The following is a 14087-nucleotide window of genomic DNA, read 5'->3' as shown; positions in this document are numbered from 1 at the left end:
AAATTACCAGCAGTAAATGCAGAAGTGATGCAGCAAGGCTACAGCCTAAGGAGACAACAACAAATGAATTTAATAAGACCAGTAACTGATGAAGAAATCAAGCAAGCACTACAGGGTATTGATGACAACAAAGCACCAGGATGTGATGGATACAATGCATTCTTCTTTAAGAAAGCATGGCATATTATAGGGAAGGAGGTGACTCAAGCTGTAATGGAGTTCTTTGAGGAATTCAGTAATGTGCAAAGCAATCAACTGTACAACTATCACCTTAGTCCCAAAAGTGAAGAACCCCAGTACTATCAAAGAATTCAGACCCATCTCCTGTTGCACTGTGTTATATAAGATTATATCCAAGATACTAACATCTAGATTGCAGGAAGTCATGCCAGAATTGATCGACAATTGTCAAACAGCTTTTGTGCCAGGGAGGTTGATTACGGAGAATATCATAATGAGCCATGAATTGGTTAAAGGCTATGGGAGGAAGAATATATCACCTAGGTGTATGATGAAGATTGATGTGCAAAAGGCCTACGACTCTGTGGAATGGGTATTTGTTGAGCTGGTGATGAGGCTATTGGGACTTCCAGAAAGTATGTAAGGTGGGTAATGGTATGTATCAGCACTGTTTCATATTCAGTTATTGTCAATGGGAAGCCAGCTAAACCATTTGAGGCAAGAAGAGGATTAAGACAGGGAGATCCCCTCTCACCATTGCTTTTTGTAATTGCAATGGAGTACCTAAGTAGGCTAATGAAACAGCTGGGAAACAATAAAGAATTTAGATTTCATCCAAGGTGTGCCAAAAACTAATACAATTGGGATTTGCGGATGATTTGCTATTATTTTGCAAGGGAGATGTGCAGTCAGTCGTGGCACTACACAAGCAATTTCAGAAATTTTCTGCAGCTTCTGGATTAGTGGCAAACACAAGCAAGAGCAGTGTATATTTTGGAGGGGTAGAAAGCAGGACACAACTGAAAATAATGGAAGTACTAGGATACACTAAAGGTGATCTACCTTTTAGATACCTTGGTGTTCCCTTGAGTACAAAAAGATTGTCAGCAATCCAATGTGAGCCTTTGATTGATAAAATGCTAAATAGGATTCAATGCTGGACAGCTAAGTTTCTATCCTATGCAGGGAGAGCAACACTGATTAAAAGTGTATTGGGAACAATTCAGAATTTTTGGGCCCAAGTGTTCATTTTACCAAAGAAAATTATACAATTCATTGAGGCAATCTGCAGAAGGTTCTTATGGTCGGGCAGTGCTGAGCCAACAAAGAAAGCTCTGATAGCTTGGGACAAGCTGTGTGCACCTAAGGTAGCAGGGGGTTTAAATTTCATAAACATAGAACTATGGAACAAAGCTGCTATTTGCAAGTTCCTTTAGAATGTTTGCAAGCTGAAAGAGAAGTTGTGGGTGCAGTGGGTGCATACATATTACATAAAAAATAACAATATATGGGATACTGAACCAAAGAATGCTTCCTGGGTGATCCAGAAAATATTCAAATCTAAGGAACAATTTCAAGAGGCTGGATACTCAGAGAATGATGTGAGGCACAGTGACAGTTTTTCCACAAGGAAGATATACAAAGCACTACAAGGGGACTTTCAAAAGGTGAAATGGAGAAGCTTAGTATGCAACAACAAGGGTGTCACGACCCTAGTTCACCAATTGTGAACACGTCATGACGGCACCTAGTCTTCACGACTAGGTAAGCCTAACACATTGCGGAAGTAACAACATTTGCGAAATTTATATTCGAAGCTAAATAACATGAGTAATGTATACAGTTGCCGCCTGGCGCATACACTTTAATACAAAATACTAAAATAACCACCAAGACCCGAAAACCCACGGGCAACACAGGCTATAAGAAGTCTTACACTGCTCTAGTCACCAGAATAGTCTAATACAAAGAGGGATCGAAATAACATCTAACAACTATGGATAAAATGAGAAGGAGACTTTGCGGATCTGCGGACGTAGCAGATGTATACCTCAAGCCCCCAATACGCTCCCTGACAGCTAATGGCGGTATGCCTGCTCAGAAGCACCTGGATCTGCACATGAAAAACATGCGCAGAAGAGGCGTGAGTACACCACAGCGGTACTCAGTAAGTGCCAAGCCTAACCTCGGTTGGGTAATGACGAGGAAAAGGTCAGGGCCCTACTGAGACAGAAACAATAAAATAGCAAGATATTAACAGTATCGAAGTCTGAAGAAAACTAATGAACACAGCGATGTGATAAGACAGATCAATGAAATATAGAACTGCAAGACAAAACAGAAACACAGAGTAAATACAGCAAAATTACAAGAATACCGACGGGGGTCTCCCAGGATACCGTCCTGTAGCCCTTTTTCAACTGTCCAATGGAACTTCCGGGATACCGTCCCGTAGTCCAAATCTCATATCGATATGAAAAGATCTCTCGGGATACCGTCCCGTAATCCAATCATCAGTGTGCAGGGGGATCTCCCGGGATACCTTCCCGTAGTCCCAAAATAAAAGTGCAGGGGAATCTCCCGGGATACCGTCCCGTAGTCCCAAAATAAAATACAGGGGGGTCTCCCGGGAATCAAACCCGTAGTCCCAAAGTAAACAATCAAGGGGGAACTCCCGGAATCCGCATCCGTAGTCCCAATATAAATGCGCAACCAACATCAACGAATTATTCAAAAATTTAAGTACAACAATACAAGGCATCAAATAATACTGGCCTAACATGCTCCACGTATTCACAGTTAAGACAATTTAAACAAATAGGCAGCTTGGATCAATTAAACATGCTCTTCTACGCTAGCACAGGCTATAAAAGCAAGTAAAGTAAGGCAAATATGAAAGAGAATCCAAATCAAGTATTTAAGTAAAAATCCGGGTTTCAACAATTTGCTCAAGTACGCGCTCGTCACCTCACGTACAAGGCATTCAATTACCAATTATCACATCCTAAGGGACGAAGTCCCCCACACAAGGTTAGGCAAGCCACTTACCTCGAACCGGTGCGAAGTCAACTAGGGAACGATGCCCTTGCCACGAGTATCCGACTCCAAATGGCCCAAATCTATTCAATTAAATTACAAATCGTAAATAATATTGCAAACAACTGATTCCACTATTGAAATTAAAGCTAAGGCGCGAAAATAGGTGAAATGACCAAAATGCCCCTCAGGCCAACGTCTCGGAACTGAATAATTTTCACATTTTCTGAAACCTCGTACTCTCACGAGTCTAACCATATAAAAATCTCAGAAATTGGAGGTCGAATGCTCCCTCAAAACCCAATAGTTTAGTCAATGAACTTTCACCCGAATTCTTCCATTTTTGATCCTTAATTCGAATTTAAAAGGTGGATTTAACTACTAAATGATAGAATATAATTAGAAAGGATCATAGAAATGTTACCCAATAATCTCCTCTCCGAAATCCTCTCAGAATCGCCCTTGCCCGAGCTCAAAATTGATTTTCGAACTTATGAAATTAAACCCTCGAAATTTCCTATTTCTGCCCAGACATTTTCGCTTCTGCGGACAAGGGACCGCTTCTGCGGTCCCGCTTAAGCGGCAAAATAACCGCTTCTGCGGTTTCTCATTAAAGGGGGAAATTCCGCTTTTGCGGACACATGACCGCTCCAGCGGTTCCGCTTCTGCGGAAAGATGACCGCTTCTGCGGTCTCTGAGGGGAAGCCAAAAATCGCTTTTGCGATGAGGAAGCCGCTTCTGCGGCTCCGCTTCTGCGGTTCCCAAACCGCAGAAGCGAAAATACCAGAAGGGAAAACATACCAGCTGCAACAACTTAGAAAATTTCCCCGTTAACCACCCGAAATCATCCCGAGGCCCCCGGGGCCTCAACCAAAAGCACCAATACCACCTAATACCTTATTCGAACTTGCACCAATCCTCAAAACACCCCAAACAACATCGAAAACCCGATTAAATCAAGGATTCAAGCCTAAGAACTTCAAATTCTAACCAAATACGCTTTCGATCAAAAACCTAACCAAACCTCGTCCGAATGACCTGAAATTTTGCACACACATTCCAAATGACATGACTGAGCTACAGCAACTTCCGGAATTCAAATCCAACCCTCGGATCAAAAACTCACTATCGGACCGGAAACTTCAAAAATCCAAACTTCGGCATTTCAAGCCTAAATGAGCTACGGACCTCCAAATAACATTCCGAACACGCTCCTAACCCCGAAATCACCTAACGGAGCTAACTGAACCATCAGATTTCCATTCCGAGGTCGTCTTCACACCGTTCCGAATACGGACCATTTTTCAACTCTTAAACTCTCATTTAGGGACTAAGTGTCCCAAAACACTCTGAATCCTAATACCGAACGTCCCGGCAAACCAAAATAGCAGAAATGAACTTAGGGAAAGCAGTTAATGGGGGATTGGAGCGTAAATTTCAAAAACGACCGGCCGGGTCGTTACAAAGGGAATGCCAAAGTGGATCTTTATCCTAAGATTAGCTATACAAGACAGGTTAGCTACTAAAGAGAGACTTGCAAGATGGGGCTCAATAGATGAAACTTTGTGTACAATGTGCCACAGGAGCAATGAAACAGTGCAGCATTTGTTTTTTGATTGTGATTACTCAAAAGAGATATGGCAAAAACTACTACACTGGCAAGGGGTCATGAGAAGGGGAAAGCAGTGGAAGGAAGAAGTTCAATGGGCAGAGAAGAAGGCAGCAGGAAAGAGTGCAGGAGCAGAGATTTACAGAATGGTATTGGCTGCAGCAGTCTACCATATTTGGCAAGCCAGGAACAATACTATCTTTCAGAAGAAACAGATTAATGCACAGAGTATAGTGAAACTAATTATTCAGGAGGTTCATATAAGAGCTCAGCATTGTAAAAAATTGGATACCTATCTAAGTAATATGAATTGGTATCCAGTATGAGCTAAGTAGATAATGCAGTAGGAGTATAGGAGTAGAGAAGCAATCTCATGCTGGGGCTTCATGAAAAAATATTAATTGATGCTAATGCATAGTTTTGGAGGTATATATGCATTTTGAAAAAATATTATAGGGAAAAATTGGGTATCAACACCGTCAACCACCCAAATCCATCCCGAGGCCCTCGGGACCACAACCAAACATACCAAGAAGTCACATATCATCATTCAAACTTCTACCAACCTTCGGAACACTCAAAATAACATTAAAACACCAAAACACCCTCGGATTCAAGCCTAAGGATTTGCAAACTTCCGAATTCCGCAAACGATGTAAAAGCCTATCAAACCTTATCTGAATGACCTGAAATTTTGCACACACGTCACAAATGACACAACGGAGCTACTCCAATTTATGAAATTCCATTCCGACCCCGATATCAAGATCTCCACGGCCAACCAGAAAGCTCCAAATTTCCAGTTTCGCCAATTCAAGCCTAAATCTACTACGGGCCTCCAAATTACATTCCGAACATGCTCCTAAGTCCAAAATCACCTAACGAAGCTATCCGAATCATCAGAATTCACATCCGAGATCTTCTACACATAAGTCAACATCTGACTGACTTTTCCAACTTAAGCTTCCAAATAAGAGACTAAGTGTCTCATTCCACTCTAGGACCACTCCGAACACAACACAACCAACACGATATGATGAAATACAGCTGAACAACACACAAGGAAGCAGAAATGGGGGTAACAGGGTTGTAACTCATGAAAAAACCGGCCGGATCGTTACACATTTCCATCTTAATTTATAATTATATGTAATGGTGTTATGAAATATTATAATTATATTAGTGGATGTCTATAACTCCTAAATAAGTTACTCCCACTACTCTACTTCATTATATAGATAATTCCCACTACTTCTCACCATTATAGTTATAACTGTCACACCTCCACAACCTCCCCATGATCTTCCTCCATGATCTCAAATTGTTTAATGTCATGTTTATGGCATTCTTTTGTATACCTCTATGTAATCCTATAAATAGAGGGTTTTGGCACCATATTGTACACACTTGAAACACTTGCAGAAATAAGAAGCTCTCATCTCTTACTCTCTACATTCTTGTTTCATATTGTTATTTTAATTTAGTTTCTTAACACGTTATCAGCACGAGTCTCTAACCATTACGGTGAGTTATCTTATTTCATAGTTCTCGGCTCAGATTCAAAATTATCAGGTACAACTGCTTCTCTCTTTTGCAAGAATAATGACATGTTTTGTTGGATGCTTAGTTTTTCTTAATTCTGTTTTAAACAAAAAGATATTCATACTTCACCATGATTTCTTTATTTACGAATAAGGATGTGATAATTTTAATAGACTTCTTCATATTTGATTTGCATTATTAAAATATGAATAGAAGTGATCATCAGTAGACTTAGATAACAAGAGTGTTTTCTTGACAGTAGTATATATCCAAAATATGATTATAAATAGTATTTGCATCATTAAAATATGACATCCTACTTTGACTAAATCCAAGAAGTTTTTACAGATTATTCATATTCTGTATAGAAACAAAATATGTTAGTAATAATGAGATTACTTGAAATTGTTTTTGTTTTAAGTGTATTTTCTTTCTGAATTCAAGTATATCCAGTTACAAGCGTAGGTACTTGGGTACACCTAATATAACGCATGATTATGCATTATTCTGCAGTATAACATAATATACTACACTAGCTACATGTAACTATTTATTTTGACAAGCTTACATATAGAATATTAGTACACGAGTATGTACTGCATCCAATTTTTATTGATATTAGTTCTGGTCATTTTTAATTAACTTAAGCATATAATAATGAAAGGTGAGTCATACTACATTTTAGCCTATTATGACATTGGTTAAGGGTAAGACGATGGGTTCAAGTCCCAACGCATCATGAGGGTAAGACATCGGGTTCGAATCCCGGTGCACCATGATGATAAGAGTTTGGTTTAAGTCTCAGCTCATTATGGCCTACATGATTTAGGGTTAAGTCCCAACTCATTATGGCCTAACACGCCTTTATATGAGTAAGGCACTGGGTATGAGTCCCAATGCACCATATTAATGATATAATAATGACTAAAGAAAAATAATATATTTTTCATGGAAAAGCATGAAGCTTGTCCCATTTAATTTGCTCCATTCTTGAAGTGAATGTGATAGCGGTGCATAATAAATCTAAATGAATACTAATGGTTGACCAATGAACGTGAGCGTACCAAAGACCAAAATAATAATAGTCATCATTATGATAATTATAAAAAGAAGAACGATAAAGGTTCTCAAAATAATCCTTCAAAGGTGAAGGAATTGTGTATCAATATGGTCTCTAAATATGAGGCATGCTCAGACGATTATAGTCTATTTTTTTGAAAGAATGCGACTTGTGATAAGCATTGTAAATACAGACTCATTCCTGAAGTGAATGTTAAAATATATATGTGATATAAATTATGTACAAGAACGTATTTATTCATGGTTGAATAAATACTACAACTCACCTCTACAGGAGGTTTGAGAGAAAGAAAGATCATGAATATTACTATATGGTTACACGAATATGTCATTGGTCGTGTACATGTGGTACGACGAAAATATTTTGTCATGCCTTATAAAAAGTTATTAAAGGCAAAATTAAAGTAAGAAAAGATTTTGCTTATGATATTAACCATGACAATTATTATGATATGATTTTCTCCGTGAAGGAGATATTCACCATACGGATTGTGTGATAAAAGATCTTGTAGTACAAAATCAATTAAGAGCTACGAAAGAGCAAATTTGTTCATAACATTAATATTGTAGTAAGTCTCAAAAAACTCTTTTTTAGTTTCAAATATATTAGCCAAAGTGGTTGGCATATTGAGACTATAAATAAAAGGAAGATTGATTATCTTCGTATTACTATAATCATACCGGGTAAATATGAAAGGTTACCCGAGTTATAAGCATGATGATGGAATCACATAACATAGTACAGATGTCTATTGAAATAAATATCAGTTGGCGTGACTAGTTGGCCATCCCGGTTCAATTATGACCCGAAAAATGATTGAGAATTCACATTGGCATATATTGAAGAATTAGGAGATTCTTCGAGAATTCTCATTTACGACTTGTTCTCATGATAAATTGGTTACTATACCAGCTGGGGTTGGGATTGTATTCCTTCATTTCTGGAACGAATACAAGGTGATATATATGGGCCCAGTGACTTGCTATGTGGACCGTTTACTATCATATGATTTTAATAGATGCATCTATTGTATGGTCACATGTGCGTTTGTTATCAACTTGCAGTTTGGATTTTGCAAGATTGATTGCTCAAGTTATTAGAGCACAGTCCAGAATATAAATTTATCTTGATAATGCTAGTTTAAATACAAGTTGGTTTACCAGAGATTGTATGCCTCCAATTATAGCTAAACACTGGTTATGAGAACAAAATTACCAAAACGAAATTTAGTATGAGATGTATTATTTAATATACAACAGCACTTGTATGCATCTAGCCAACAAGTTATGATACATTCTCCCCATCACAATTGGTTCAGTGTCAGGAACCAAATATTTTTATCTAGAAATATGGATGTACTATATGATTTAATTGTGCCACCATAATGCACAAAGATGGGTCCCCAAAGAAGCTTGGGGATATGTGTTGGTGATCCCAACATTAGGGGGGAAAATGAGCAGCTGAAAAAAGTAATACATGGAATGAATTACTATGAGTACACTTAGATCCTCGTACAAGAAAATATAAACTTGAAGTTCAAGTGATAATTCATTTGCAAAATATTGCCATGCGCATTTGCTGATCCAAAACTAAATATCATATTTCAGCTACTAATGTTCCAAATAGAATAAAGTCCATGATGGACATAGTCTATGGAATGCATGAAGAGTAATAGACTAATCGGTTCCAAAGATAAAACTCCGTGAAGAAGGAGAGGAGAAAATGATAAAGATGGTCATACTAAGGAGGCAAGTGCTCTATAAGAGCACAATGACATAATATTTTATAAGACCTCATGGGAGATGCTCAAGTACCTGAAAATAATGAGATCTCAATAAGTTATATCTTTATTGTGTGATGAAGGAACCGATGTAAAATGATCGTCGACGATATTGTTGATATAATGTAGCGTTCAATATTATTAATATTGATGAGGATCTTGAGCTCAAATCTGTCATGGAATTTGCACAGATAAATGATTGGCCAAATGAAAAATGAGCAATGAAAATTGACTTCACCTGAAAAATATGAAATTGGACGGATAGTCCATTGTGCAAATAGTGAAATGAAAAATCAAGTCGATAGACATAAAGACGACTTGTGGCACAAGATTTTCATAAATATCATGGTATTAGTTATATTGAGACTTGTTCTCCTGTGGTGAATGGAGTCATTTCAGATTTTGGTCTGAAAATAGATTTGATATGCATATAATGAAAATCCTTGAAGGATTTAAATTGTTCTGAAGCATATTAAGGTTCCCAAAAAAATTTATTAAATAAAGCTTCGGCAAATCCTTATATAGATTAGAGCGATTATGGTGTTCATGATTTGTTTTTGTGTCTAGTGCAATTGGTGCACTAATATATCTGGCTAGAACCATGAGTATAACAATATGCTAGTGAGATATAGTTTTATTCCTATGTGGAGATATTGAAATACAATTAGTGTTATATTTCAAAAGGAATACTTGATGTAGATTTGTTTATTCTAACAAATATTGCCAAGATTTTGTTGGTTATGCAAATGCAGGCATTTTCCTCAAGTTTGTTCTGCTAACAATCTATTTGCATGTGAGAGTACTGTCATATTATCATTTTACAAGGCAGTTAATTGTTGATACTTATTCAAGTCATGCCAAGATAAGAAACTGATAAAGCAAGGGACTCAACACACAACAGACGTGTGACTTTTCTTTGAAGAGAAGATTCCAATAATACTGAAGATAATGCGGTTTGCTTATCTCAATTGGAAGAAGGATAAATAGAAGGCAACAAAATAAAGCACATTTCACCAAAGTTCTTTTCAGACACGATCTTCGACAGATTGGTGATATAGACGTTCAACAAATTTATTTGATTGATAATTTAGTGGATCTGTTCAATGAATCATTACCAACCCAGCATTTGAGAAGCTGGTATACTGGATTAGAATGCGTCATTTTCGAAAAGTAAAGTGATGTTTTCATCAGGGGGAGTAAGATACGTGCTGCACACTTTTTTTCCTTAGCGGAGGTTTTATCCCACTGGGTTTTTCTAGCAAGGTTTTTAACGAGGCAGCAAACAATGCGTAATACAAGATATGTGTACTTTTTTTCCTTCACTAAGATTTTTTCCTACATGGTTTTTTCTTAGTAAGGTTTTAACGAGTCACATTATCTATAGACATCCATGGGAGAGTGTTATGAAATATTATAATTATATTTGTGGATGTCTATAATTTCTAAAGAAATTACTCCCACTACTCTACTCCATTATGTAGATAATTCCCACTACCTCTCGCCATTATAGTTGTAATTCCCACAGCTCCATAACCTCCCCATGATCTTCCTCCATGATCTCAAATATTTAATGTCATGTTTATGGCATTCTTTTGTATACCTCCATGTAATCCGATAAATAGAGGGTTTTGGCACCACATTGTACACACTTGAAAACTTGAAGAAATAAGAAGCTCTCATCTCTTACTCTCTACATTCTTGTCTATTTTCTTGTTTCATATTGTTATTTTGATTTAGCTTCTTATCAAATGGTAATTTGTCGAACATTATGAAATAATTATAATTTTAAGAATAGAAAGTATTTAAACACATAAAAATTATTACGAATTTGAGTTTGAACTACTCTTCTTGCTATTTTTAGTTTCCTATAATTTTTTATATTCTTTATATTTTAATTAAGTACGTTTGTTAAGCCCACTAGTCGGTCCAGTCCATCCTTGATCAAGCCTCATGGGTCCCCGGCTTACTTTGGTCGGGCTTAAAAGCCTCATTTTAAATGAATTCCAAATATCTTAGCCCAAACCTATTAAATCACGGACTGGATTGGTCCGACCCAATGGGCTAAGCCCATATTAAAGGCTCTAGTCAAAAGTTAAAAGTGTTCTTCATGGGACAAGTGAGGGGCAATATTTGTTAAACTTGAAGTTCTACCCATAGGGCAACCAGCGACAAAATTCAAAGACTATCCACTCAAAGGCTATTTGTGTACTTCCCCCTCCCCCTCCCCCTCCCCCCACTTTCAAGCTTGGGGCTAAGTGCACCAGTTGCCATGAATATTTTGGGCCACTATTTAAGGTGTAATCAAAATTTGAAAATTATTTAAAGTTTAGCCAGCACTTAAAAGGGGACAGCCCGCTTTGATTCTTCTTCTTCTCCTTCTTGCTTCTTGTGCACACTGCCCACTTCTCTTCTGCTATGTCTTCTTGTTCTTCTTCTTAATGTCCACATCAATAGAGATTTTGATTTGCAATCAAGCATGGCTCTCAAATTGCATAAGCTCCGTCAAAATTCGTACAGGAGTACTAATTGACGTTTTTTTTTTGTAATTAAAGAACTTTCATTTCTCAAAAATATTTACCACCTGCAGTCGAGCTTAATCTGGACATAAGCCCCAGATTTTAGCTTTCATTTCCCTGGCCTCAGTTCTAACTACTAACTACAAGAACATTTCATTGCACATTAGGATAGTAATTAAGCTCCATCAATCTTCTTTGTAGCCGCTATTTACTAGTTCCTCGCCAATGCACGTCTTGCATTATTGCTTTGCTCAGTATTACTTCTGATCGTTGTTCTCCTTTGAAAATTCTGTCATTTCTCTCTTGCCATATGTAGTACAGAGTTCCTGCCAGGATGAGTTTATACAACTCAGTTGTTGTGCTCCTCCCCTTGTAGTATTTTCCTGCCCATTCATTTTCATTTGCCCACGTCATTGTTTGCCTCTGAATCCCTTGCCATTGCAGCATTGTTGTCCATACTCTTGAGGAATAAGGACATTTAAAGAACAAGTGATCAATGGTTTCCTCCTCAGTGTTACATAAAGAACATGTTGAATCTTCCATATAACCACAACCCCTCAATCTGTCTTTAGTCAGCAACCTTCCATACAATTTCATGAACATATGCATTGTTTTAGTCACCAAAACATTAGAGATTACTTAACTCAATACTATTATTGCTTCTTTTTATTCTCTTTATTCTTTCTTTTCCTCCAATACCCTAAAGTTAAAACCATAATAAATGAATTTTAGGACACTAGCCTAAAGTTTGAACTACATAGTTTGAACTTCAAAACATAGTGTACCTTAAGTTTGAATTTGAAAAACTACTGTCAAGACACTAAAGTAGAAATCATGTAGTTTGAATTGAAAAAATTAAACTTAACTTATAGAGACAATATCCCAAAGTTTTGAACTAAAAACTTAACTTCAAAGACAGCACATCCTGAATTTTAAACCTGAAAAACTAAAGCAAACAAGAAGATGAAGCAATATCTGACTACTTTTTAAATTGCGGCTAAATATGAAATAATTTGCCATAACAAATATTTGTGTAATTATAAGACTTTTGAAACTTTTGATTTTAAACATATAATAACATTTGAGAAAAAATAAATTTTGAGATTAGTGGTAGATTAGAAATTTTAAGTTAAGTTTTATTCAAATTTAAAAAGAGATCGTTTTTCTTAGAACATATTGAAAAGAAAATATGTAACGACCCGGCCGGTCGTTTCATGAGTTACAGTCCCGTTCTCCCCATTTCTAGTTCCTTGTGTGTTGTTCAACTGTATATTATCATATCGTGTCGGTGGGGTTGTGTTCAGAGTGGTCTTAGGGTGGAATGAGACACTTAGTCTCTTAAGTTGGTTATTTAGTTGGTAAAGTCAACCGAAAGTTGACTTGTGGGTAAATGATCTCGGAGTTGGGTTTTTATGGTTCGGATAGCTTCATTAGGTGATTTGGGACTTAGGATCGTGATCGGAATGCATTTTGGAGGTCCGTGGTAGATTTAGTCTTGAATTGGCGAAATTGGAAATTTGGAGTTTTTCGGTCGGCAGTGGAAATCTTGATATTGGGGTCGGATTGGAATTTCGGAAATTGGAGTAGGTCCGTTGTGTCATTTTTGACGTGTTTGCAAAATATTAGGTCATTCGGATGAGGTTTGATAGGTTTTACGTCGTTTGCGGAATTCGGAAGTTTTGGAATCCTTAGGCTTGAATCCGAGGGTGATTTGATGTTTTGATGTTGTTTGAGTGTTCCGAAGGTTGGAACAAGTTTGAATGGTGATATGTGACTTGTTGGAATGTTTGGTTGAGGTCCCGAGCGCCTCGGGATGAATTTGGGTGGTTGACGGAAGGTTTGGAGTTGAGTTGGTGTTGCAGATCTTTGCTGCTTCTGTTGTTTCCGCAGCTGCGGAGTGGGGACCGCAGGTGCGATGATCGTAGAAGCGGGAAGCGACCGCAGATCGGTATTCGTCGTAGGAGCGGAGGTGTTGATCGCACCTGCGAGCCCGCAGGTGCGAGGCCTAAGGCGCAGGTGCGGAAGCTGGTGACTTAAGTGAAAACCGCAGATGCGGTCCACAGAAGCGTGATATAGGCCGCAGGTGCAGAAATGCCCGGGCACAAGGTATGAATTAAACCCTTCGCGAACTTTGCCCATTTCCACCATTTTAGAGACGGGATTGGAGCTCTTGGAGGGTTTTGAAGAGGGATTCAAGGGGAAACTTGTTGAGGTAAGATTTTTGAACTTAATACTCGTATATATGGTGAAATTCAGTTGATTAAACATGGAAATTGAAGAGATTAGGGGTGAAAATTGGGAATTTAGGGCTTGGAATTGGAGAGTGTAAATTGGGAATTTGAGGGACCATTTGAGGTCTGATTTTGATGTTTTTGGTATGTATAGACTCGTGGGATGATAAGGATTCTAGTGATGTGCTTTTTATCGAGTTCCGAGACATGGGCTCGGGGTCAGGTTTGGCCAATTTCAGGATTTTTGAGTTAATTTGATTATTTTCGCTTGGACCTTGTTCCTTTAGCATGTATTAATGATGTGATACTGATTTTAGTTAGATTTGGAGCA

General features: G+C 37.7%; 2 protein-coding genes across 2 annotated transcripts; one reads left to right on the top strand and one right to left on the bottom strand.

Moving 5' to 3' along the window:
- On the top strand, positions 4468–4932 carry LOC109231537. The gene has a single exon (XM_019397198.1). The coding sequence runs from the start codon at positions 4468–4470 to the stop codon at positions 4930–4932; it is 465 nt and encodes a 154-aa protein (XP_019252743.1).
- Positions 11730–12134, bottom strand: LOC109231536. Its single transcript, XM_019397197.1, has one exon. It carries the CDS (start codon positions 12132–12134, stop codon positions 11730–11732), a length of 405 nt encoding a protein of 134 aa, XP_019252742.1.

Source organism: Nicotiana attenuata, chromosome 8 (genome assembly GCF_001879085.1).
Source record: "Nicotiana attenuata strain UT chromosome 8, NIATTr2, whole genome shotgun sequence".
NCBI classification, from domain to species: Eukaryota; Viridiplantae; Streptophyta; class Magnoliopsida; order Solanales; family Solanaceae; genus Nicotiana; species Nicotiana attenuata.
Note: the sequence above shows the minus strand (reverse complement) of the source record. Positions and strands in the feature narration are given on the sequence as shown.